At 45.3% G+C, this 23449-nt stretch overlaps 1 protein-coding gene across 3 annotated transcripts in view; it reads right to left on the reverse strand.

Moving 5' to 3' along the window:
* The window catches only part of Rtkn2 (rhotekin 2), a 67581-nt gene that overhangs the window by 24343 nt on the left and 19789 nt on the right, over window positions 1-23449 (reverse strand). The window contains exons 2-6 of one of the 3 annotated variants that reach the window (XM_052744798.1): window positions 22239-22261; window positions 19317-19370; window positions 17864-17981; window positions 14617-14811; window positions 1298-1392 (exon numbers count right to left, since the gene is read on the reverse strand). In XM_052744798.1, the coding sequence (XP_052600758.1) occupies window positions 1298-1392; window positions 14617-14811; window positions 17864-17981; window positions 19317-19353 (445 nt within the window). In that variant the 5' untranslated portion in view covers window positions 19354-19370; window positions 22239-22261. Of the gene's footprint in view, window positions 1-1297; window positions 1393-14616; window positions 14812-17863; window positions 17982-19316; window positions 19371-21813; window positions 22105-22238; window positions 22262-23449 lie in introns of those variants that run through there. The other 2 variants (XM_052744799.1, XM_052744797.1) reach the window with 2 other exon arrangements.

Below are 23449 nucleotides of genomic sequence, written 5' to 3' on the forward strand. Positions count from 1 at the left end.
AGACAATGCAAAATCAAATAGCCATGAAAACTGGAATGCACAACTTGATTTGTTCACACCTCCTGTCACATCGACTATGTAAATCTACCGTTATTTCTAACAAATATTAGCATGCTAGTGAGAAAGGCTGACGGGCCTCTTTCAGGAATGAGCATTAAAATAGAGAAGATGAAAAGAAGTCAGGATAAGAAATAGATTGGGGGCAGACAATACTGCAGGGATTCCATGTTCATAAAACTCACATTCAGACCGAGTCCACGTGGACCTATGAAAATAGTTTTTTGGAAATGACTCAAGCACAGGAAAGCAGAGCCAGCAGCTACTTTAAGACAACTCGGTGTAAGGAGTGCGGCAGTGTACACTGAGAAGGGGCAAATACCTGCCACGAAGAGGGCTTAACACCTTCGTCCACACACAATCCAAATCCCAGCATCTGGGGAAGGACATACAGATGGCAGAGTCATGAAAGACCAGCAGGGAGACAAAGGCAACCCAAGCTGGGACATCCACACCCAGAGTTCCTAGGGGACATGGTATCAGTGAGAATGGGTGCGTTACAATTACGTGTTTTACGGCCCATCACCTTCCCTCTGTTTTGAGTCAATTTTATTATAACTTTAAAAAGTTACCATGAAATCACCATCCCATTAGCACTGGGGCCTCTGATCTTTACAGCGGTAAGCATGAAGGAAGTGGTAGTCATACGCACACTTTCATACCCTTCCCCCTAGAAAATGAATGAGCGTGCAACTCGGTTCCTCCCACTGAGCTCCTTGCCCAACACTGCTCTGTATTTCCCATCCGAGGTATAAGCTGGCAGTGTGCTCACAGACCGTCCCTACTGCCTACGCTTCTTAGACACGTGCCCATAGATTCCTTTCAGAAAAAAAAAATGAAATTAGCATTATTAATTAGAGAGGAGTTAAAAACGAACATCACCCTGCTTCCTTCATAGCCTCTATTTTCAGGTGGCTTGTCCTGATCGTTAACTTTAAGTCCAGACACATTTGACTGTCAGTTAGCAGAGTGGACTATCATCAACTTTGAGTCACAGATAAGGACATGGAATACTTCAGTTCTTTCTACTGTAAGTCAGGGTTAGCAAAACAACAGCAACAGAAACTCTTTATTTTTCTCCTCTGGGGAAGAGAGAGACAAGCTGGAAAAAAACCAGAGTCATCTATGTGTATATTTTTAAAGTCAATATCCCCTCCAGGGGAGCATGCTAAAATTAGAAGTTACCGTCACCACACGCACAGACCTGATACACACAATAAATAACACACAGAGCACTCACCATCGCCGTTAATAGACAGATTATGGGTCTTGAAGCAGTCCCCAGCACTTTCCAAGGTCAGGGTGGTATGAGCTAGCAGATGGTACTTCGCGCCTCTGAGAATGAGATAGAAGGCATCTTTAAACATTCTTACGTGCAATATCTATGATGTCAACTATTCAAATGTCCAACAAAATAAAAATAACAAACAACCTGGTCTTAAAAAGAAGGGCAAATGACTCAGATGACATTTCTCTAAAAACGCACAAGAGGCTCCAGACAGCAGCAGAAACATCTTGAACATTTCTAGTGTAAACCAACCACAAAAAGGTACCATCGAACATCTACCACTAGGAAAAATGGCCACCCGTGGAAACAAATCTGGGGTGGTGGGCACAGACCATAAGGAATAAGGGACGCTGGCTGGGCGAAGGAGGATCTGGAACCTTGCAGAACTGCCAAGGGGAGAGCATGAGGCAGCAGCTGCTGGGGAGAACAGGGCAGTGGTTCCTCCAAAAACTGAAAAAGGAGGCCATCGCAGGGTGATCCGGCAGTTCTGCTTCTGAATACATACCCACAAGAATGGACAACAAGGATGGAAATAAACATACGAGCACTATGTTCACAGAGGCATTATTTACAGGACCTGAGAGGCTGAAAAAAACAAGTGTCCATCTGATGTTTTTCTGTTGGCTTTGTGGCTGCACATTAGAATCTACTGATATTCTAATTATTATCTGCCACCCATGGCCCCTTGGTCAGCTCCTGTCAGACTCCCAGGCCACGGCCTGGTGGGGCTTCGGGCTCTGGTACATTGCTTGGGCTCTGCCATGGTCATGATGTGTAGGTTTATCAAGTCTCTATCAATAAGACTCAGGAGTCAAAGGCTGGGGTGAACACCTGCTAGCTCAGACAGGATGAGTGGCTACTAGCGGACCTTGCTTTTTGGCTGGAGACACTGCAGGAGACACATGTCTTCTCTTGTCCCAGAAGCAAGAGAGCTCAAACTCTAGTCCCCGCCTTCTCCTTCTTCTGCATGTTCTCTATCCAAACCGCTGGCCAATTTCCATCTAGAAATGGATAAATGTCATCTACCTACCTACCTACTTACCTATCAATCTATCTACCAATCACCTATCCACACATTGTAAAGGATTATCCACCCTTCAAAAGGAAGCAAATTCTGACGCATCCTACATACAACATGGATGACCCCTGAAAACACTATGTTAAATGAAGTATTTCTGCCACAGAAGGACAAATCTCTACGATTTCTCTCACACCAAGCACTGGAAGCAGTCAAATCCTTAGGAAGTAGAACAGTGGCTGTGAGTAGGGAAAGGGGGTTCGGGGTGTCAGTGCTGAATGGGTGCAGAATTTCAGCTCAGGAAGATGAGAAAGTTGTAGAGACAGGTGGTGGGGATGGTCATTCAGGACAGCAAAGCAAACATACTTTATACCTCTGAACTGTGTTCTTAAAAACTGTTAAAAACAGTCCATTTAAGTCACATACATTCTGCCATAATAAAAATGAAAAAGTTTAGTCATACAAGACACACATGGTGACATGCCCTATCATACCAGCACTTTGGAGGCAGAGCCAAAAGATTGTGATCCTGGACTCCATAGTGAGACCTATCTTAGGGTCTCCCCATCCTCAAATTTGTATCATGGATGACAGATTTTAGAGTCCGTACACGTTACTAACCAATTTAGCATCTTTATCGCTTTATATTTTGGCAATAAAATCTGTAAGCTTTTTGTAACACAAATGTTTCAATGAAGGGTCTCCATTTGTTAGAAACCCATTTACATAATCCCTATAATGTGCTAAGTCGTGTGCTAGGTGACGGGCATTCAGTTGTAAATAAGATCCAGCATTATATTCCGGTACGGGCAGGAGGGAAAAGGGAGTACATAGCAACAAACACAAATATATAAAATACCAGCAGCTTCTAGTGGTGATGAAACCTTTTCTACGAAAGGAACAAAGTGGGTGAGAAGTGCCATGCTAAGAAGGTAAGTTAGAGAAAGTGTCTCTGAGGAAGTGGCACTTGGGCAGTCACAAAGAGATCTCAGGTCTGGCGAGATGGCTCAGGAGGTAAATGACTTAGCTTGCCAGCATGAGGACCCATGTAAAACTCAAGGGGCACATGTCTGTACTCTCAACACCGGGTGGTAGAGATGGGTGGATCCCTGGAGGTCATTGGCCAGCCATGCTAACGGGATGGATGAGCTCCAGGTTGAGGGGCAGACCCCAAAATGAGGTGAAGAGTGATCAACGAGGACACTCAGTATTGACCTCTGACTGTGAGTACACACACAGACACTCCAGATCTGGCCGAGCAGATGATTTGACACTCTGAGGAGACATGGCCTGTGCAGGGAGAGCTGGGCAAACAGCTACAAGGCAGAAATGGAAGCAAACATGTGGCCGGTACTCATGGGGCAGCCCGAGGCTGGAAACGCAGGTAGAGCTCAGAAGACACTAGGCTACGTGAGCCCTAGAGGAAGGGTGCGTTGAAGTCTATGAGGCAGGGGAAATCATGGCAAGTTGAGAGAAGGGTAGTGAGACCTAGAACTACATGGACTTCCGAGGGCAAGCTCTGACAGAGACCACCTTGACCAAACCCTAGCCAGGCTTCTCTAAGCCTTCTACTGAACTGGGCCTCAACCTGGGCCTATGTAGATCTCAACACCAACATTCTAAGAGCTCACGGTCTGAGGCCGAGAAAACTCAAGGCTGCATGAAGAACTTCACGTTGGTCTCAGCCCACCTTGAAGGACAGGTGCGTCCCCATCTCCCAGTCTGTTCAGACAGCCTAACTTGTTGATGTCCCAGCTGGTAAGACCAGGTAAGCTGCACCCAGACCCACTCAGGACTCTCCTTGTGGCTGTCTGGCATTTCCACTTCCACGACTCTGAGCCCCCTCTCTTTTAATCTCCTCTTAAAACACCTCAATACAAATTAAAGTGGAGCATCGTCCTTGCCGGCTTCTGCTCCCTGTGTGAGCGTGCACTGTTAGCATCTGCCTTTACCACTTTATTTCCTGCTGGCTTTGTCTGACAAACGCAATCGCCTTCCGGTTGTGGACTTGAAAGGTCTGGAGTTTCTACCCGCAGTGTGGGGAGCCCGAGGCTGTCACATCTCACTACTCACTATAGCACACTTGCCAGAATTCTTAGACATTGTGGAGATGGAATTTGTATCTTGCTAGCTAATGGTTATAAACTTGAATTCGGGGCTGGGGTTGTGTAGCTTAGTGGCAAAGTACTTACCACTTTGTGTGTGTGAGGCCTAATTTCAATGCCCAAAAAAGGACCAAAAAAAAAAAATCTGTTCACAAATAACAACTGTATTTTTCTATGCGAGTAACCTTAATTTTATGAGTTTCTATGGTTTTATTATTTTTCTCTCCAAACATCAAGGAGTGGGTTAAAGGTACACGTGTGCACCCAGACACAGGCCAACTCTGGGGAAAAGAAAGGTCTGATGGGAATTCTCATTCACTGTGCCAGGTGATGTTTTACAAACTTACCTCCCACTAAATCTTTAATGGGATCTCTATAATAAAAATATGCACACAGTTAGCAAGCACGTAGGCATTCTTTTATGGAATCTCTACAATATAAAATGTGCACACAGCAGGTGTAGGGGGACATATGCACCTCCTCTAAAATAAAAGGATGTTCCAGAGAACGTTTTCCAGCAAAATTTCTTTTGAAAAAAATTATGTTTTAAGTTTCACGTGCGAGAGTGTTTTGCCTGCATGTATGTCTGTGCCTGGTGCCCATGGAGGCCAGAAGAGGGCATGAGATCTCCTGGAGCTAGAGCTGCAGATGGTTGTGAGCAGCCATGTGGGTGCTAGGCGTTGAACCCAGGTCCTCTGGAAGAGTAGCCAGTGCTCTGAACCACTGAGCCTTTGCTCCAGCCCCTCTCTTGGTTTTTCACTGTATGATCCTTACTTGGACTGATCAGAACAACTTCCAACACACAGTGCTACCGGCTGATGTTTATGTAGGAAAACTCCTATCTTTATTTCCATATTTCAACTTGACCCTTTTAACAGAGTGAGGCATGAACACAATTTCAGCTATTCTGAGCAGCTGCGGGGACGTCAAACTTGCACATTTTTGCACAAGGTCACTGAGAATCATATCGCCACTGAGGCCACTAACCTCTCATGCTCTGGTGTGAGCTATCCTCTGCTCCATGTGGGCTACCCTCTGCTAGCGCTGACTCACACTATGCACGTTTCCACAGAGCCTAATTAGCTCTTACTTTTCCCTAACATCTATGTGAGTCCCCCGTTACCCCTGCAAAATTAAGGAAGCACTGGAGAAGAAATCACAGTAGCCGAAGACCACAATCGCAAGGAGAGCGCTAAGAGCACACAAAGCTGCCTGTTAATACGGTGCCAGCTGTGTGGTAACAAGGTATAATATATGACGCATTCTCCCTGGATGCTCATTTGTTTTATGCGAGTACATCTTCTGAAAACTATAAGTGTTTTAAATTGATAAAGCAATATCATTTTCCCTTGTGAAACAAAAAGAAACAGACTTCCTATCAATGACTGAATGCAGAATGTGCTTTTTCTCTTGGAAAAAGATTGCTGTCAATGAAGCAGAGCTGTCTGAGTTTGTCACTGAGGCTACGGCAGTAAGCAATGAAGGGTGGAGGCGTGCTCTCTTACAAGCAAGGAAAAAGTGAAAAAAAAATACGTAACTGTATCAGGTAGGTGAGGCTAACTGAGGCACAGGAGGAGGATTAAGGTGAAAAGAGGTTACCTCAGGTGAGCAGAGAGGAGGCTCCTCATGCACAAGCTAAGAGACCTGAATGGGAGCAAGGAGCCATGGCCAGAGTAGGAAGGGCCATGGAAGCACAGGTCAGGCGTGGCTCAAACACCCAAGAGGTGCTGGACTGTAGTGAGGTGTGGCTGAAGTTCTCCTATGTCCCACCTGGCCCGTGGTCAGGACAAATCTCTCTTACCTGCCAGTCCTACAGTCGCTTGGACCCAAGTAAACACACAGAGGCTTATATTAAATAAAACTATGTAGCCTAATGACTCAGGCTTCTTGCTAGCTAGATCTTACATCATAAATTAACCCATTCCTATAAATCTATACCTTGCCACGAGGCTTGTGGCTTACTGGTATCCTTACATCTTGCTTCTTATGGCGGCGGCTGCTGGCAGCATCTCCTGACTCAGCCTTCTACTCCCCAGAATTTTCCTCTATGCTTATCCCGCCTATACTATACTTCCTGCCTGGCTACTGGCCAATCAGCATTTTATTTATCAATCCATTAGAGCAACACATTCACAGCATACAGAAAGACATTCCCAGCAGTGAGGGAGAAGCGCAGTGACACCACTGTCCAATGGGCCAGTGAGGGGCAGAAGTACACACAGCCCTCACCGGAGTGCAGCATAAAGACGCCAAATTGTTCTCCAAGTGACACCTGGAGATTGGTGGGTTTCAGATAGAGGCCGCTGCTACGGTGTGAGTTCTACCAGAATAAAGTGGTCCCTGTGGCTGTTGTGTGGAGGACAGACCTCGGGGACGAAAGTGAAAACAGAAGCATTAACTGGGACAGGGCAGAAGGAGGTGACATTCCTCATGCCTTCTCCAAGCTGAGTCGGTGTGAACACAGCTCTCGTCAAGGCTGTGTGTTCAAGTCACTAGGAAAAGGGAATCATTAACTGAAATGGGACAGACTGAAGGAGGACTGGATATGGAATTGAGTTTGGAGTAATTTAATTTAAGTGTCCGTTATTGGGCAGGCAGGCAGGTGTTGAGTCTAGAGGCAGACAACACCGAGCATCTACATTTGGGAATTTCAGGTACGAGATGAAATTTAATGAAAGCTAGAAAACCAAATAAAGGCTGATGATCAAATACAATGTTTTGGACTGAGTTGACAAGCAATGAGCAAAGGAGGCAGGCAAGGGGCAGTCACTAATGCTGTGGGATGTCATTCTGTATGCTGTGAATATGTTGCTCTGACTGGTTGATAAATAAAACGCTGATTGGCCAGTAGCCAGGCAGGAAGTATTGGTGGGGCAAGCAGATAAGGAGAATTCTAGGAAGAGGAAGGCTGAGTGAGGAGTCACCAGCCAGACACAGAGGAAGCAAAATGCCAAGGCAGAACTGAGAAAAGGTACAAAGCCACATGGCTAAACATAAATAAGAATTATGGGTTAATTTAAGTGTAAGAGCCAGGCAGTAATAAGCCTGAGCTAATGGCCATAGAATTCGTAATTAATATAAGCCTCTGTGTGTTTATTGGGGTCTGAGCGGCTGCAGACCGGGCAGGACACAGGAAAACTTGTAACTACAGCCTAGGGAGGCAGGAAGTGGGAAGGGAGCGTCCCAGTCACTGAGACGACAGGTCTAGTGGGATCTAGTGCTCAAGCAGATGAGCCCTAGACACACAGAGGCAAGTGAAGTGGGCAGTGGATCGGATGGGGTGAGGGCACGCAAATTCAGTGACGGTCAAGAGTATCCACAGCATTTGGAACATAAGGATCAGCTCTGAGTGGGGAATAGAGAGATCTCTTGGGTTAGGGAAGAAAACAAATTCTGCAAAATCCTTTAGGAGGTAAAGTGACAGACCACAGGAACTAGAGATCTGCCCCGTAGTGCCGAGAGCTCCCATGCATGTATGCTCACTTGGAGCATTGGGGAGAGGGCATAATAGGCAAAAAAATTATACAAAGACCAAATTACAGGCTTCATTTTTTTCCTTGGGCTTTGTATTAGGTGAGGTTGTTCTCCAATGCTGTGACAAACACCACAGCAAAGGGACTTGGAGAGGAAAGGGTTTATTTCATCTTATAGCTTATGGTCAGTCATGAAGGGATGTCACGGTAGGAGCCTGGAGGCAGGAACTGAAGGAGAGGCTTCGGAATGGGGGCTACTTACTGGCTTCATCCACATGGCTTGCTCAGCCTGCTTTCTTATATACTCCAGGACCACTTGCCCAGGGGTGGCACCACCCACATTGGGCTGGGTCCTCCCACATTAATCATTAATCAAGAAAACACCCCACAGATTTGCTTACAAGCCAATCTGATGAAGGTATTTCCTCAACTGGGGTTCACTCTTCTTAGATGACCCTAGCTTGTGTCCAGTTGACAAGAAAAAAAAAAAAAAAAAAACAAAAACCTAACCAGCACAGGCTTTTAAACACGATCCTGCCCAAAAACCCCCTTCCTCAAGTACTAAAAGGTAAATACATAGAACATTACCCTCCAGGTCCTAGGAAGGGCACATCTAAAAAAGAACAATATGAAAAAGAAAGGCACTAATAAATAATCCCCTCTAACATGGGTACGCTAGAATATAGCCAACAGATGATATGGCCAGGGAAGATAATTGGTTAACTACCGAGTGACTTCGGAGGAAGGCTGGGGGTGGAGCCTAAGCAGGAGCGTGAACACAGCACAGGGAGGGGCTTAAGAGCCCGGGAGGAAGACATCCGCGCAGGCGCACACAGCATCCTCTCCAGAGCAGGTGAACACGACAATATTCTCTAGATTCTAGTCCTGAAGCTCCTGCCACTTTCCCAATGACATGGTTGGGGTGGTTTAAGTGGTAGCAGCTGAAAACCACCTCTGCAACACCAATGGCTGGCAGAGATCTCAGGGCTATGCCTACTTGGGAAGAATGGCAGAACTGTGACCACTTCCTTTCCTTGAAGACCCTGGGAGACAGCATCTCTGGGCTCGGGGTGAGCAGGGTAGATACTTTTGACTCACCTTTGCAAATGAAGCGCATGGAGTTCAGAGAATGTAACTGACTTGCTGGCGGCTAAGGACGGGGGTCCCACTATGCCAGGCTGTCTTTATGTCTCACTGACAACTAGCTTAAAATTAAAGGGCTCTTTTCAAAGAAAACAAAAACACAGTGACCACATGCAAGAATCCGGAGTGACTGGCAAGCTCTGAAGCCCAAGGGCCCTCAGGACTTAGCTGCTGCGTGGTCTTTTCCGAGGCCAGTTCTATGTGGATGCTGAGTGATTCCTCAGTGAAATTTAGAAACCATCTTACCCTTCACACTGTCAAACTTTTTAACAGTGTTGTTTCAAACCGCAAAGGCCCCATTCATGCTGGGGATGTGTTAGGAGCATTGGTTTAGACCTGCATTCTGATTTAGAGGGCGGCACGGTGCCTTCTTGGGGTATTTCTCTTTAGTTTATATGTGTGTGTTTTGCCTGCAGGTACATCTGTGCAGTGTGTGTGTGTGTGTGTGTGTGTGTGTGTGTGTGTGTGTGTGTGTGAGTGTGCGCACGCGGCACCCTCAGCGGCCAGAAGAGGACGTCACTTGCCGTGGAACTGGTGTCACAGACAAGTGTTGGCCTTAAAGAGCACCAGTGCTCTTAACTTGGAAGCCATCTCTTCCCCTGAGTAGCTTCTTGTTTTTTTTTTTTTTTAATTTAGTTTGTCTTTTAGTCAATTAAAATGTCACAAATGATACTACAGGTTTTGATGAAATTTTTGTTTTAAGTGTGCTTCAACAACAAAGAATACTGTCCTGGTTACCAAGAAGCATAAAAGAGTTAATTCAGCTATTAGAGGAACTGGCAAGATCTAGCTAAAGAGATTTCATCAAGCCTAAATCCCACAGATAAAAAAGAGAAAAATGAGTCACATCAGGGAACATACTAAAAATTACCAAAAATGTTCACTGTCTTCTTGAAGCCCAACAATACCATTTTATGATGGTATTTGAAGTCGCTTCATTTTTAGCCCATGACTAATTACATGGGCATCTTCCAAACCAACAATGACTTCACTTTTAAAGCATTCTAGTCAGGCTAACATTTTGTTTCTAAAACATTACACTCATTCCTTTGCGCCAACCCTAATACTGAGTTCCCAAAAGTTTAATCAGCTACATTTTTTCTATCAAGTAGGCTGATTGCTATAATATTGGGGGGAGGGGTCAAGTAATACGAAAAATAAAGACTACTTAGATGGCTGTCAGAAAAAAATGCATTCTTGCCAAGAAAAAAAATAGCTATATTTGGTCACATACCATCTCCTAGATACATACTATTTTATATGCACTCATTTTGGTTAAAGACTAAATAAGCCCTGCAGTGGGAGTCTCAACACTGAACTTGATCTCTATTAGAAAAGCAAAAATATATTCTGTTATGCTCTCTGAATACCAATGCTATTCACAAACTCCTACCAAGTACCAAAGGGAATGTTTAGAGGAGTTGTGGGCTGTGTGTGAGCCAGCACACTCTTTATTCAAACCTGAAGGCCAAGAAAATGCTGGAACTCAGAGAACAAGGCTGGGTAAAATGCAATCAGTGGTATTATCACATCTGTTGACAGATTTTTAGTGGTAGAAAATAATCAAAGTTTCCTGAAACACTTCTATAAAAGCAAACAAACAAACAAACAAAAAACCCTTAGCATTTGAATTCAGGGGCAAATTGTAGAGCCAAATGTGACTAGAAGAATCAAGAGGAGGACACTTGTCCCTCTGAGCAGCAATCTGACAAACAGGAGACCATGAGGAAAACTGCCATGCTTCAGAGAAATGCAGGCCTGACAGAGGGTCCAGCCTCGTCTACATTATCTTCTACGAAATTACAAAGGGGGCTGAACATGAAAGCACATCTGCACTACATGGTCCCGTGTCAAGGTTCTAAATGTAGTGCTTCTGCAAGAACTCAGAAAAAAACAAAAACAAAAAACAAAACCCTGGAAAAAAGACAGTAACAATAACATAAAGGTACAGTTATTAAATACCTACCATATACAAAGTCCAAGAATTAGCTTATTGAATTTCATAATGATACTATAGAATTAGACATTATTGCATTATTATCATTTTTCTCTTTGTGTGGGGCAAGGCAAAGGGTATATTAATCTGCCTTGGGTCACACAAGTAGTATGTGATACAATAAAAAATTAAGTTACTCATTGTCAAACGACAGTTTTCAAGTGTTTAGAATTCTGTTCATTATTGTCACTTGATTTCAGGATGTCTGAAAACCCCCAAATGTCCCTGAGAACAAGGGGCGGGGCTAAGCATCTCTGCCTTCCAGGGGAGGAGATAAGGGCCCAGGGGAAATGCAGCATGCAGGCACAGCTGGAAGACCCTCGTGGTTCTGCTAGTTCTTAGGCAATGTTGCTCTTTGGACACGCAACCACTGAACGAGGTAATTACCGCCACGGTCTCTTTCCATTCTAAGGTATCCTGATCTGAAAGTAGAATTATGTAATCTCTATAAATAAGAAATGCTTCTACTACTGTGGCGGTCTGAATGAGATGCCCCCCATAGTCTCTGGCATTTGAATGATTTGTCCTCAGTTGGTGTGTCTGTTTGAGGAGGCTCAGGACGTGTGGCTTTGTTGAAGCGTGTCGTGTCACGTCACGGGGGTGGGGGTGGGGTGGGGTGTGTATGGGGTATGTTGGGGTGTGGGGGTTGTGGGGGTGAGCTTTGAGGTTGCAAAGCCTTCCGTAGTTCCCAGTACACTTTTTCTGCTTTGGTCTTGCACTTTGAGATGTGAGCTCTCAGCTTCCTGATCCTGCCTGCCTGCCTTTGCTCTGCCATCACGGACTCTAACTCTATGGAACCGTAAGCCCAAATAAACTCTTCCTTCTACAAATCACCTCAGCCATGATAAACTCTTCCTTCTACAAATCACCTCAGCCATGGTGTACTATCACAGCCACAGAAAAGTAACAAATACAAATACCTTATGATGGAATTAAGATCTGGTCCAGCAACCCCTCCAACAGGATCTCCATGTAAATATATATCTCAAGGAAGAACAACAAAGGCCCCCTGCCTCTGTTTTAACATCTGTGTTGGAGAGAATTTTGGGGGACTGTTCTTAGACCTCAAATTAAGATGCATTTATTCATGGATCATAAAAGCAATTTAATGACTTACAGATGGCATTTTGGTAAATCTGAATGAACTATAATCAAAAATATACCTAGTATTATACTGCAAACACCTAGTGTTAACAGTGTTACCCATTAGACACTTGTGCAGTCAGTCACGGCATACAGCACAGTTCTTAGTTCCAGCCTCTATCAAAACCATCAAAAAAAGCTAGGCGATGGAGGCACATGCCTTTACTCCCATCGCTGGGAGGCAGAGGCAGGTGGATCTCAGCATTCCAGGCCAGCCTGGTCTGCAGAGCAAGTTCCAGGACAGCCAGGGCTACCTATCTTGAAAAAAACAAAAACAAAACAAACAAACAAACAAAAGACATCAAAACAACACAGTGGAAAGCCATCAGGACATCTGGCATGGGAAGAGTTCTTAGCTACATCTTGATGACTGAGGCTTCCAGGATCAACACTTAGAATATCTCATGTCTGTAATGAGAGACCCTTCTGGACATGCTGAAGAGCCAGCTCTATTAGCCACACACACACACAAAAAATTCCAGGAATGTGGCCGAGTCAACGATTTCCCAATGAAACACAGACACGAAAACTGTGGAGAAAAACACAATGTTTAAAGAAATCGCACAAGGGAAGTCCGGGCTCTGGGCAGAAATGCTGGTTCCGGGCTCAGCAGGAAACAACACAATGAACAAGGAACAGCCGGCTGCAGCACGCAGCAAGGACACCTCCAAAGATCAGCTCGGTGAAAGGATGCACGGGTCATTCTGAAGGCCTCCCGTGACAGAGGATGGAGAATTCGGACTACGACACAAGAAAACACCAATGTGCAAAAACTCGAGAGCTCCAATAAAAACATGCTTGTGACCAGCCCACACTTGGATCTAGAACTTGGTGAAGCGTAAGAGTCCTTTTGTTCTTCTCTTCCCTCTCCACTGACTTGCTTGCCGCGGCAGCCAGAGAACTGGTGAAGGCATTGCCTTCTTTCTCTCCAAGAGTGCCGGCTTAGGGAGAAACACAGAGCAGTGGAACATCGACACTGTATCTCCCCCTCCCAAGGCTCAGGGATCATTGTGGAAGACAGGGTGAAAAGCATCCAAGGGCCAGAGGTGGCAGATGACCATGAGGAAACATCAGGGGCCCAGCGGGGCAGCCACTCTTATGGACTCACAGTGGTTGTGACAGCGTGCACAACCACTGTGTAAGCCCAAGCCAGACCAAATCCCAGCACGGACAGTGAAGTGGGACACACCGCCCACCACTAGCCATGGAGCTACTGGAGATTGTGAGCTGCTGGCAAAGAGAAAGACAGCATTCTCTAAGGCTGTATTCCCTCGTAAATCAACCATGATCCACACAGCCAAGAATACTGGGGCAGCAGGGATCACTCTTGAAGGGTTTGGGGAAGGGGTGGACACACAAAGTTGGGTGGGTAGGAAGTGGGGGATGGATCTGGGGAGAGCTGGAGAAGAGGACAGAGGACCAGTGTGATAAACACATTGCATGAAACTCTCAAAGAAGTAATTAAAAAGAAGAAATACAGAGCATGTGTAGGGAGCCATCGCATTATAATCTCCAACAAAACCATGAGCCATAGTCAACAGCCGCTAAAAGCATCAACTAGAGGACAGGTAGCCAGCTTCGTAGTGGACACATCAGGCTGGAAACTCCTGAACTCACACATGGGGCAGGGCCTCCTGATGGGAAAACACAGTCCAAGTTCATCTAAAGAGAGAAAGCATCAGGGCCCCAAGGAGAACCTGATCCAACCAGTCCCTCAGATCTATCACAAGGGGACAGGAAACACGGGAGTCAGGGAAATGTTTTAACAAGAGCACAGAGATACAATCAGCTAGATTACAAATACAGGCACCCTACAAGACCTGGTCTCTTCCATAAATAAGGTCAAGGAAAACCAGTGGATGGAATTGTAACAGACTAAAATAAGCCTAAAATTTAGACTCACTCAAATGTGTCATTACCGACTTCATTTGCTCCTGATTTGAACCAACACACCTCAAAGGGGCTTCTTCAGGACTGTACAATTTGAGTACAGACTATGAGGTTACACAAGGACTTACTTTTAAAATTGTTAAATGGGATAATAATATGGTATTGGTTTGTTAAAGGGATAAAACATTAAGAAAAAATGGCACACATATGGAAAATCCAATTAGCAGACCTTCAGGAAGCAGCTACTTGGCAAATACAGGCCCCTTGGGAGGAAAACACTTGGTCTTTCTGGTAGATGTGGAATTCCAAACAACTACAGAGCAGGTCACCCGACTTCCATCCTTCAAAGGAAGGGGCTAAGGGCATCTCAGCGGGGTCAATACCAAAAGCGAGCGGGGGTTTCCTTCGGTTTCAGGCTGTTGCCCCCGTTGAAAACGCAAACACACGTCTAAAGGCGGTACTCTGAAAAGGCCGCACACCGCTAGCTACATTAGGAGGCTTACGCGACGGAGCTGACGAGCACGCACGCCTCCGGGGTCTCTTCCTGCAGCGCCGAGCTTATCTTCCTTCCGGCGGCTTTACTGATGGACGTCTTCAACTTTTTAGCCAGCTTTCTGGGGGTGGCGGTGAAGCTGGAGTCCTCGGCGCCGCAGCTGTACACCTCCACCTTGATCCGGAAGTCTGGTCCGGCGTCGGGGCTGAGAACGAGAGCCGTCAGAATGCTGGGAGTCGGATTCAGAAGATAAACCTGCAACGCCTTAGACGTCTTTACAATATTCCAACACCGGCCTTTAAGACATACGTGGGGAGACACAGTTTCCACGTTTATTTAGTTTCTGAACAGCTTTGGAGGGTCACTGTAACTTTTAGGGCTAAACCAGAGTCTTGGAGACTTGGGGAGTGATTTTTTTTTTTTTTTTTTTTTTGGTGAAATACTTGCCAAGCAACCATGAGTACCTGAGTTCACGCCCCAGAACCTATTTAAAAAAAAAAAAAAAAAGCCAAGCACAGTGGCAGGAGCCTGTTAACCCCAGGGCTAGGGAGATCCCCGGGGAAGATCCCCGGGGTCTCCTGGTCAGGTAGCCTAACCTAATCAGTGAGCTCTAGGCCAGCAAGAGACTGTCTTTAAAAATACAGTAGACAGGGCCCAAAGTTGTCCTCTGGCCTCCAGACACTTATGCACATATGAGCATGAACACCCCCACACACATTCACGGCGGCACACACACAAGAACGTGTGTGTGCACACAGAACACACGCAAACAAGCAAGCCCTTTGAGCCAACATACACAGGCGTAATACTTAAAAAATATAAAGAGTAAAACTCTCCGATCCTGCTGGTTTTTTCCCTTCACAGTCCTTTCCCATCAAAACTTTCAAAGAATTTATATTATATCTGTAATTTCCTGAAACAACTATCCCTCCTGAACAGAATCCATGGGACCTCAAATTCCCATTTGTCTTCATACCCAGACAGTCAATCCACTGCCTCACTGTCGCCAACAGCTATCAACATGTCACTGATTGGTTACAGAGAGGGAAAGGACCACAGAAACCAAGATTACGGGGTGTACTTGAAAACATAGGCTCCCAGAGGGCAGGCACTGCCTTGATGAAGTACCGTGCCTCCAAGTAGAAGGGACCCGACAGGCATTGATTAAAACCTATTCAGAAATTCTCCAGTTTGGCCAGGGAGATGGTTCAGTGGGTAGGTACTTGCTTAACAAGCATAAGGGCCTTAGTTTGGGTTCCCAAGCCCATATATCAGATGTGGTGGCCCATGTCTATAATTCTAGCATTCCTGCAGTAAGACTGGAGGCAGACACAGGAGAATCCCCAGAAGCCCACTGGCCAGCTTGTTTGGTACATGCAACAGTGACCAGTAAAAATCAGATCCTGGCTCACACTAGGTAAAAGGCTAAGGTCTCCCTGGAAGTGTCCTTTGACCTCCACACCCCGCTCCATTGCACAACTGTCCCCTCACTCCCCCACACCAACATGTACACAAAGGAAATCAACAGATAAAGAACTCAATAGAAACGCAATGGTTTAGCGAGCACAGAGACCGGCTTCCCACTTTCTAGGCACAATAAACTGCCATGTGCACAGAAACCCACTGTGTTGTTCCGAAAGAGCAGAACACACTTAAGGACCGCCTCCATCTGCAGATGGGACCTGAAGACAAAACCTGAAGACAGAAAGGAGTCAATCACGGGGTTTACAATTCAAATGGCCAATCTACAGTTTGGAGAGAGCCAAGGACCAACTTCCAGTTATTTTTATAGTTTCTTACTTGGCAACTTCTAAACATACAGTATTCCTGGTAATGAGTAACAAATGTCAATATTTAGAAGAAAACCAGAGATTCATAAATATTGAAGACTTATTAAAAACAAGCATCATAACAAAAAGCACATTTTTTAACATTTAGAACATTTGTCAGCAGCTATTTTTAGGCCAATTTAAAATATTTATACAAAAAAAAACCCTCCAATAAATCATATGTTGTCTTCCAAGTCATTTGTATTGTTCTTCCTGCGGTGGGGGAGGGCAGTCCATCTAACTTTTGTCTTTGTGGTAAAAGACAAACAATAGCAGAGTGATGTGAAGAAAGGGGCCAATTAGTGAGTGAGTGGGATAGCTTTGGCAAGAAACAAAATGTCATTAGCAACATCTGAAAATAGAAATAAAGATATAGAGATAATGAAGGAAATACACTGGAGCCTAAATTATACAATAGCTCGGGACTGTTCCTGAGGTGGGACATAACTAAATTCCTTTGGCTTAGACACAACTTTTGAAATGGCCTGTGTTGCTGCTAATAGCCCAGGGTGACATGTTGCTTTGTCCTACACAATTACTCCGGGACACTCGCACAGAAGCCACAGATGCTATCTGTCATGGTCCTGTCAGTGTTACGTGACTGGTGAAAGCAGGCCTCTGAAGTCTCAAGTGTCAATGGCCACGGCAAAGGACGGGCTACCGACTCCACGTGAGCAGCTTCGGCAGCTATGACCACTCGATACGGCAATGGCATCTTGAAGGCTCCCAAGAAACAAATGCCACAAGGAGGAGGGAGGCCAACGAAGTCTTTGAAAGAGAGGCCAGGAAAAATTCATGGTGGTTAAACATGATCTCCACGGCTACCCGAGGAGCTGTTTCTGTCTCTCTGTATGATGACCATCATAAAATGAGCCGGCACAGAGCAGGACAATAAAACAGCCCCTAAGACAGCCAGGCTGTCCTTCATTATTTGAATGAGAAGTCCACTGTAAGAGAAAGAACACCCCAACACCATGATAAGAACTTAGAAAACGGCTCATAAGTAAACTTGCTTTATCACACTTTATTACTTTCGGCACTAAATTTCCTGTGAAGTAAAAAAAATAAAATAAAATCAGCTTTATGCCCAAATTCAAATTCACTGTATGTCAAACATAAAGCGAAATTCCATTATCCTCATAGCTTGGTTAGTGATAGAAATACAAATATTTATATAAAGTTTATCAAAGCCAATGAGTCAACTATTTGCTGCTTGTATTCATTACATGATTTCTGTTTTATTCTGAATCCCCCCAAAAAGTCTATATTTTAAACATTTAAAGCTGTTAATGCTTTGAAAGGGATCCAAGGCCCATGAGGATGTAGGCCATCAGCAAGCAGACAGTAATCAGCCCTCAGCCCTTCTTTACAGATAAGGCAAAGAAGCAGAACTTCAGACTTCACTCCTGAAAGATTAAAGATACTTACAATATGGTGACATTTTCAAAACATATATCTGTGATTGTCTGATCCACAATCACCATGTCGGTATCAAACACTTCAGCTCCCATCCGGAATAAACAAAAGATGGCGTAGCGCTGTGTGCCTAGAGGAGAGGCAACGGAAGAAGCCATCACCAGTGGGACAAACCACACCCATGTGAGACATTCGACTTGCACACTGAGCATGGACCTGCCCTAGCTCTAGCCGCTGCTTCCTGTGTATGCAACGGCCCCTCACCCCAACTCAAACCAACCCTGAACCAAGGAGCGCCAAAAACAAACGTCAGGCCCCTCAGCATCCCAAAGAGATCCCCAGAGTCAGATCTGATCACTAACCAACTCTACGCCTTGTCAGGAAATGAATCACCACACATAATGAGTCCCTCTGTTAGTTGATGTCCAAATCTTAAGAAAAAAGTGATTTTTTTAGAGTAGGCACATTAATATCAGCCAAATTCTACCAAACTAAAAGCAAGGGAAGAAACCACCCCCAAACCCCAACCAACCAAAAGGTAGGCAGCACAATCAAAAAAGACAAGGGAATACAAAAGGCAGGAATCAAACAGACAGGGGGATGCAAAAACAGCGCTGCTAGGCCTTTCAGTTTGGTGACATTCTTAAAAATACTAGGTGATTAACGGGCTGAATCCTCATTATTGAGAAAACGTAGCTCTTTAGGAAAAGTTTATTCTCCATAGTAATCAGGAAGATTGACTCAATTCCCACATGCCTTCCTTGGGGAAGTAAATTTTATGTCCTAATTGAAAAACAAACACTAACCTGATTTAAATTCCTCATATAAAACTAATTATGCCCAATCCCATTCAGCTTTTAGAATATGAAGAACAAAGCCATCACACTAGACAAGGCAGATAAGGGACTATCGGGTCACTCAGGCTTCGCCTCACACAGCTAGGAAACGTTTGAGGTTAACGTCCGTGATCCACGCAACACAGAGATTTGTGAAGACTGAATACAGCCAATAAAACAGTGAAGGAAAAAAAGAAAGATCAAGCTAAAAACTTTTCATTATATCCTGTTAAATAACCTCACAAAGCAAAGCAGAGACCTCCCAGGCCTTAGTCGGAGAACAAAACAGTAATACCACCTTTGCTGACTTACTCCAGGCTGTTTTTTAATGTGTGGGGGTAGGGGTGGGGTGGGGGGGGGTAGAGGGGGGATCTACCTTTCTCCCTATCTCTCCACCTTGAGCCCATCACTCAGGTTCCCATCGATGATGGGAAAGTGTACTTGGTCTGTGCCACCAGGGAACTGATACGCAGACCCCAAATCAGAAAACCGCAGTTCACCAACACTGGCTTATTGTCAAATGGCATCACTGTATCTCAGTACCAAAGAGTTTTGTCCTCGGAGATCACAAATCTGTGTCCTGCGCGCTAAAGAAAACACTCCCGATTACAAATTTAAAACATACGTACATTCTTTATTACTGAAGTGGTCAGAGTCTTTCCACATCAGTGGTATTCGAATATCTATAAAGAAGGCAAAAAAAAAAAGACAATTATTTTGATCATTTTTATTTCACTCATGATATGAACCCCTGAATTCCATAATCGATTGTGCCCACTGAAGCCAAAACAAAATATACATGGCACATTTTCTAGTTATTGTTTACAGTTGATTTTTAAAATGTCTTATTTATTTTTATGTGTATGGGTGTTTCACCGGCATATATGTCTCTGCATCACTCGCATGCCTGATGCCCACGAAGGCCAGAAGAGGGAGCTGTATCTGAGGTTGCAAGTGGTTGTGAGCCCTCGTGTGGGTGCTGGGAACCCCATTCAGGACCTCTGCAATACGCACTTGGCCACCGAGCTGTCTCTCTAGCTCTATAGGTGATCATTTTAGAACTTCTTAAATGTGTGTGAAATCTGGGTATTGGAAGTGAAAGCACATTCTTTTAAATCATGATTTTAGCTCCACATCTGTGCCCTCCCCCGCCCCCGCCCCCCCAGCTTTATGATGCCTTCCTTATCAGCTGCGCCATTACGAGCCCCTGTCTGTTTCTGGTCCAAACACTTCATGGATGGAACCAAATCGGTTATCAACAACGACACATCCCAATGCCAACACCGTGCTAGAATTGTCCTTCGGAGGCATCTGATTGTCACTGGTTCTTTATAAGAGTTTTACGATTTGGTCAAAATTCCCTCTCAACTTAGGAACTCAAAACTTTTTTTTTTTTTTTGTATTTACTCTTCCCCCACCTCTCTCTCTCTCTCTCTCTCTCTCTCTCTCTCTCTCTCTCTCTCTCTCTCTCTGTATCTGTGTGTGTGTCTGTGTGTCTGCATGTGTGTGTGTGTGTGTGTGTGTATGTAGGTCAGAGGCAACTTGTAGAACTTGGTTCTCTCCTCCTACCATGGAGTCCCAGGAATTGAACTCAGGTCATCAGGGTTGGTGGCAAACGCCTTTATCTGTTGAGCCCTCTCATTGGCCCAGGGAACTAACAGCTTTTTCAATATTTTATCTTTACACAATATATTTACTTTTTGACAATTTCTCTAACTTTGGCTTTTTGTATGAAGGCTGGAGCTCAGGTCCAGTGGCTCGGAAGAACCTCCCACGGAGCTCCGCCTGCAGCTCCTACCCTTACATTTTAATTAAGGTTATTCTTGTATATTTAATGTTTTAAGGGGAGTTGTTGTCTTATTGTAAATTACACTTTTTTCCCATTATATTCTCTAGCAAGTTATTGCTGGTTTTAAGAAAAACTACCACTTTTTATTTATTTATCCTAAATCCAGTCACATTTTATTAAACGCTTTAATTCAAGTGTCTCAGTAACTTGCCTGAGGTCACATCCATCTGCCATCCATTAGCCTCAAACAGTATCCAGTCTGCCTATTCATTTCCAATAGCTTCATTTTTCAGTCATTATTTTAACTACCATCCCAAACCAGTGTTAAATTATGTTGACATAATAGGCATTGTTATTCTGTTCTTGATTTTAATAGGAATGTCTTTGTCTTATAACTACAGCTCGGCTGATGGCCTGTCAGAACTCCCTTCGTGCTTGACCACAATGGCTGCCCCCTCTCATTCCACAGTGGTCAACGGTTTCTCACTGCAGCTGTCCTGGCTGTGGTGGGCAAGCTTTACCTAGTCATGCTCTCACGGAAGGAGAGCATGTTGTGGAGGGACCCTGACCCAGGCTTCCTTAGCTGCTTCCCCCCAGCCTGGGGTCAATCCCCCTCTGGCCAGCCTCATGCCAGCTCTGTAAAGCAAAGGGAGGGAAAGAAGTTCTCATCTGCTTCCTGGTGGGCCGTGTACTCTTCAGATAGCAAAGGATCCAGCTCTGCTGACAGAAACCAACCCCCAGACTCTGACAAACGACCACCCGGGTTGTAGCTTACAGCCGTCCACCTTTGTTTTTTGTTGTTTTTTTTTTTCCTCTTCATTGACAGTTTACGGCAACCTAAGACGGCCCAAGCAGGATTGCTAACCTGACGTATCACGTCCCAGGCTATAATTTTGTAAAAAGAAAACTGGGGACTTGGTCAATGGCTCAGTGGCTGAGCATTTGCTGCATGACCATAGTTTGGGTCCTGAGAACCCACTGACATGCAGGATGGCCGTGGCAATCATCTGTAATTCCAGCCTGGGCACGGTGGGGGTAGGGGATGTCCCCCAAGAAAGCTGGCTCTAGAGACTCGTCATTACCTGTGGATTTGACTGACAGACCCTCCCTCAAAATATTAATAAAGTGGAAGAATGACTGAGGATGACTCCGCCTCAGGACCCTACATTACATATACGCATGCATTTACACATGCCCACATACATGCACACATGCATACACAATATGAAAAATGAAAAAAAAAGAAATGAAAAATGAAACCACTGAGGTGTGTGGTTGGCTTAGTCACTGATTTGGGAGTTAGTGAAAGCACACACCAATGGCCACAGCACCATTACCTGCTGCAGAAAGGATCGGAGACGAACCTGTTCTTTTTATAGTTATGACGCTCTGGGGCCAGTGGAAGCAGGTACAGGAGACTCAAAACCCAGGTCTGTCCTGTTTACAGTGCAATCTGAGGAACATTATGACACCTGGCTGCAAATGTCCAGTGAGTCAAAATCACGTTAATGACACACGCATCCCCTCTTCCGGGTTTTCTCTCCTTAATTTCATTTAAAAAAATGTCTTGGGAAGAAAAAAACATGCTTTGGGGAAGACGACCTTGGCTTTTGTATAAAGGTATCTGTGATCATGAAAAGACCCCTCACACACACACACACCCCGTAGATTTTTCCCTTCTAAATGCAGTGGTGGTAAACAAGCACTCTCAAGATGACAGCAGATGACGACAACCACAGAACTCACAGGACAGGCCACCTACCTCATTTGCCTACAGGCTGGTGCCTTAGGAGAAGCAGAGGAAGGAGGACAATGTTTAAGTGAGGGTGGAAAATCTCCTCTAAGGATCTACAGTAGTTAATGGATGCAGGCAATGCAGCAGTGGCGGAAGACCAAGCGTGAACACAAAAGAGCGCCAAACAGGCAACAGGTTTCTGTGCGGCTCCACTTTTTGCAGCTGCAGCACTTTTTGCTCAGCTGAGGGCAATTTCTCTCCAAGAAGGTCCCAAATAAAACGTATGTCTGTTCTCCCTGCATGGTAGCGTTTGGCCAGCCATGATCGGGAGCGATGGAGGTGGAGGACAGTCCCTTGCTAGGCAGGCCATGGCAGCTAGGCACTCTACCTCGGGCCAATGGAATAAGCCAGCTATGACTGGAGGATGGCGCAGGGCACACTGTGTATCTAGGGTGTGCTGAGGGGATATTTGCAAGCCTGCCATGCTAATCGCGTGGCATCTCTACGCCACTGTCTTGGGTGGCCCTGCCATTTTGGAGAAACTGAGACGACACAGCCTAGGCGCCATCTAGTGGCCAGGTGCCTTCTCACTCTGCGGACAGGAAACATCACTGCAGCCTGAGTGAGAAGGGGAGAGGGTTTAGAGAGGAGCAGCAGGATCCTGGAGAAAAGACCGCAGGTTCACAACCCAATGAGGTGTCTCAACCAACGAGGGAAGGAAAAAAGAGTATCTGCCCAAAGCACATGCCTTGTGCAACGGAAGACAGAGCCACAGAGAGAACTGGGCCAGAAAGGAAAACTTGGCGGGGCTGGGGCCGTTTGGTTTTTACAAACTGAAAGCGGTCAGTCATCTACCCAACGTTCACTGTGCAATCCCCAGGAGCCAAGCCCAGGGACGGCGGCTTTGGTATGACGTGATAAGCAAGATAAACACAGCCCCAACCCCCCCCCCCCCCCCCCCCCCCCCCACGAAACTTGCATCTTGGACAATCATTGAACAGAAAAGTCAGGGAGAGAGAAAGCTTGTGGGTTTGCAGCCCGGCTTGAGCACTTACAGCAAGCGGGTCACTCAATACATCTTCCACACATCCCACAGCAGGCACAGAGGACAAAACCGCCCGATGTATGTAACATGTGACGTGGTTTCCCCAAGGCGCAAAGGTCCACGCCATTGCAGTGCATAATGATAAAATATTTAGAATAAATATTCTGATGGAGGTATGGACAATAAACGGAGA

Source organism: Peromyscus californicus, unplaced genomic scaffold, assembly GCF_007827085.1.
Source record: "Peromyscus californicus insignis strain IS unplaced genomic scaffold, ASM782708v3 Scaffold_19__1_contigs__length_69161282, whole genome shotgun sequence".
In the NCBI taxonomy this organism is placed as follows: domain Eukaryota; kingdom Metazoa; phylum Chordata; class Mammalia; order Rodentia; family Cricetidae; genus Peromyscus; species Peromyscus californicus.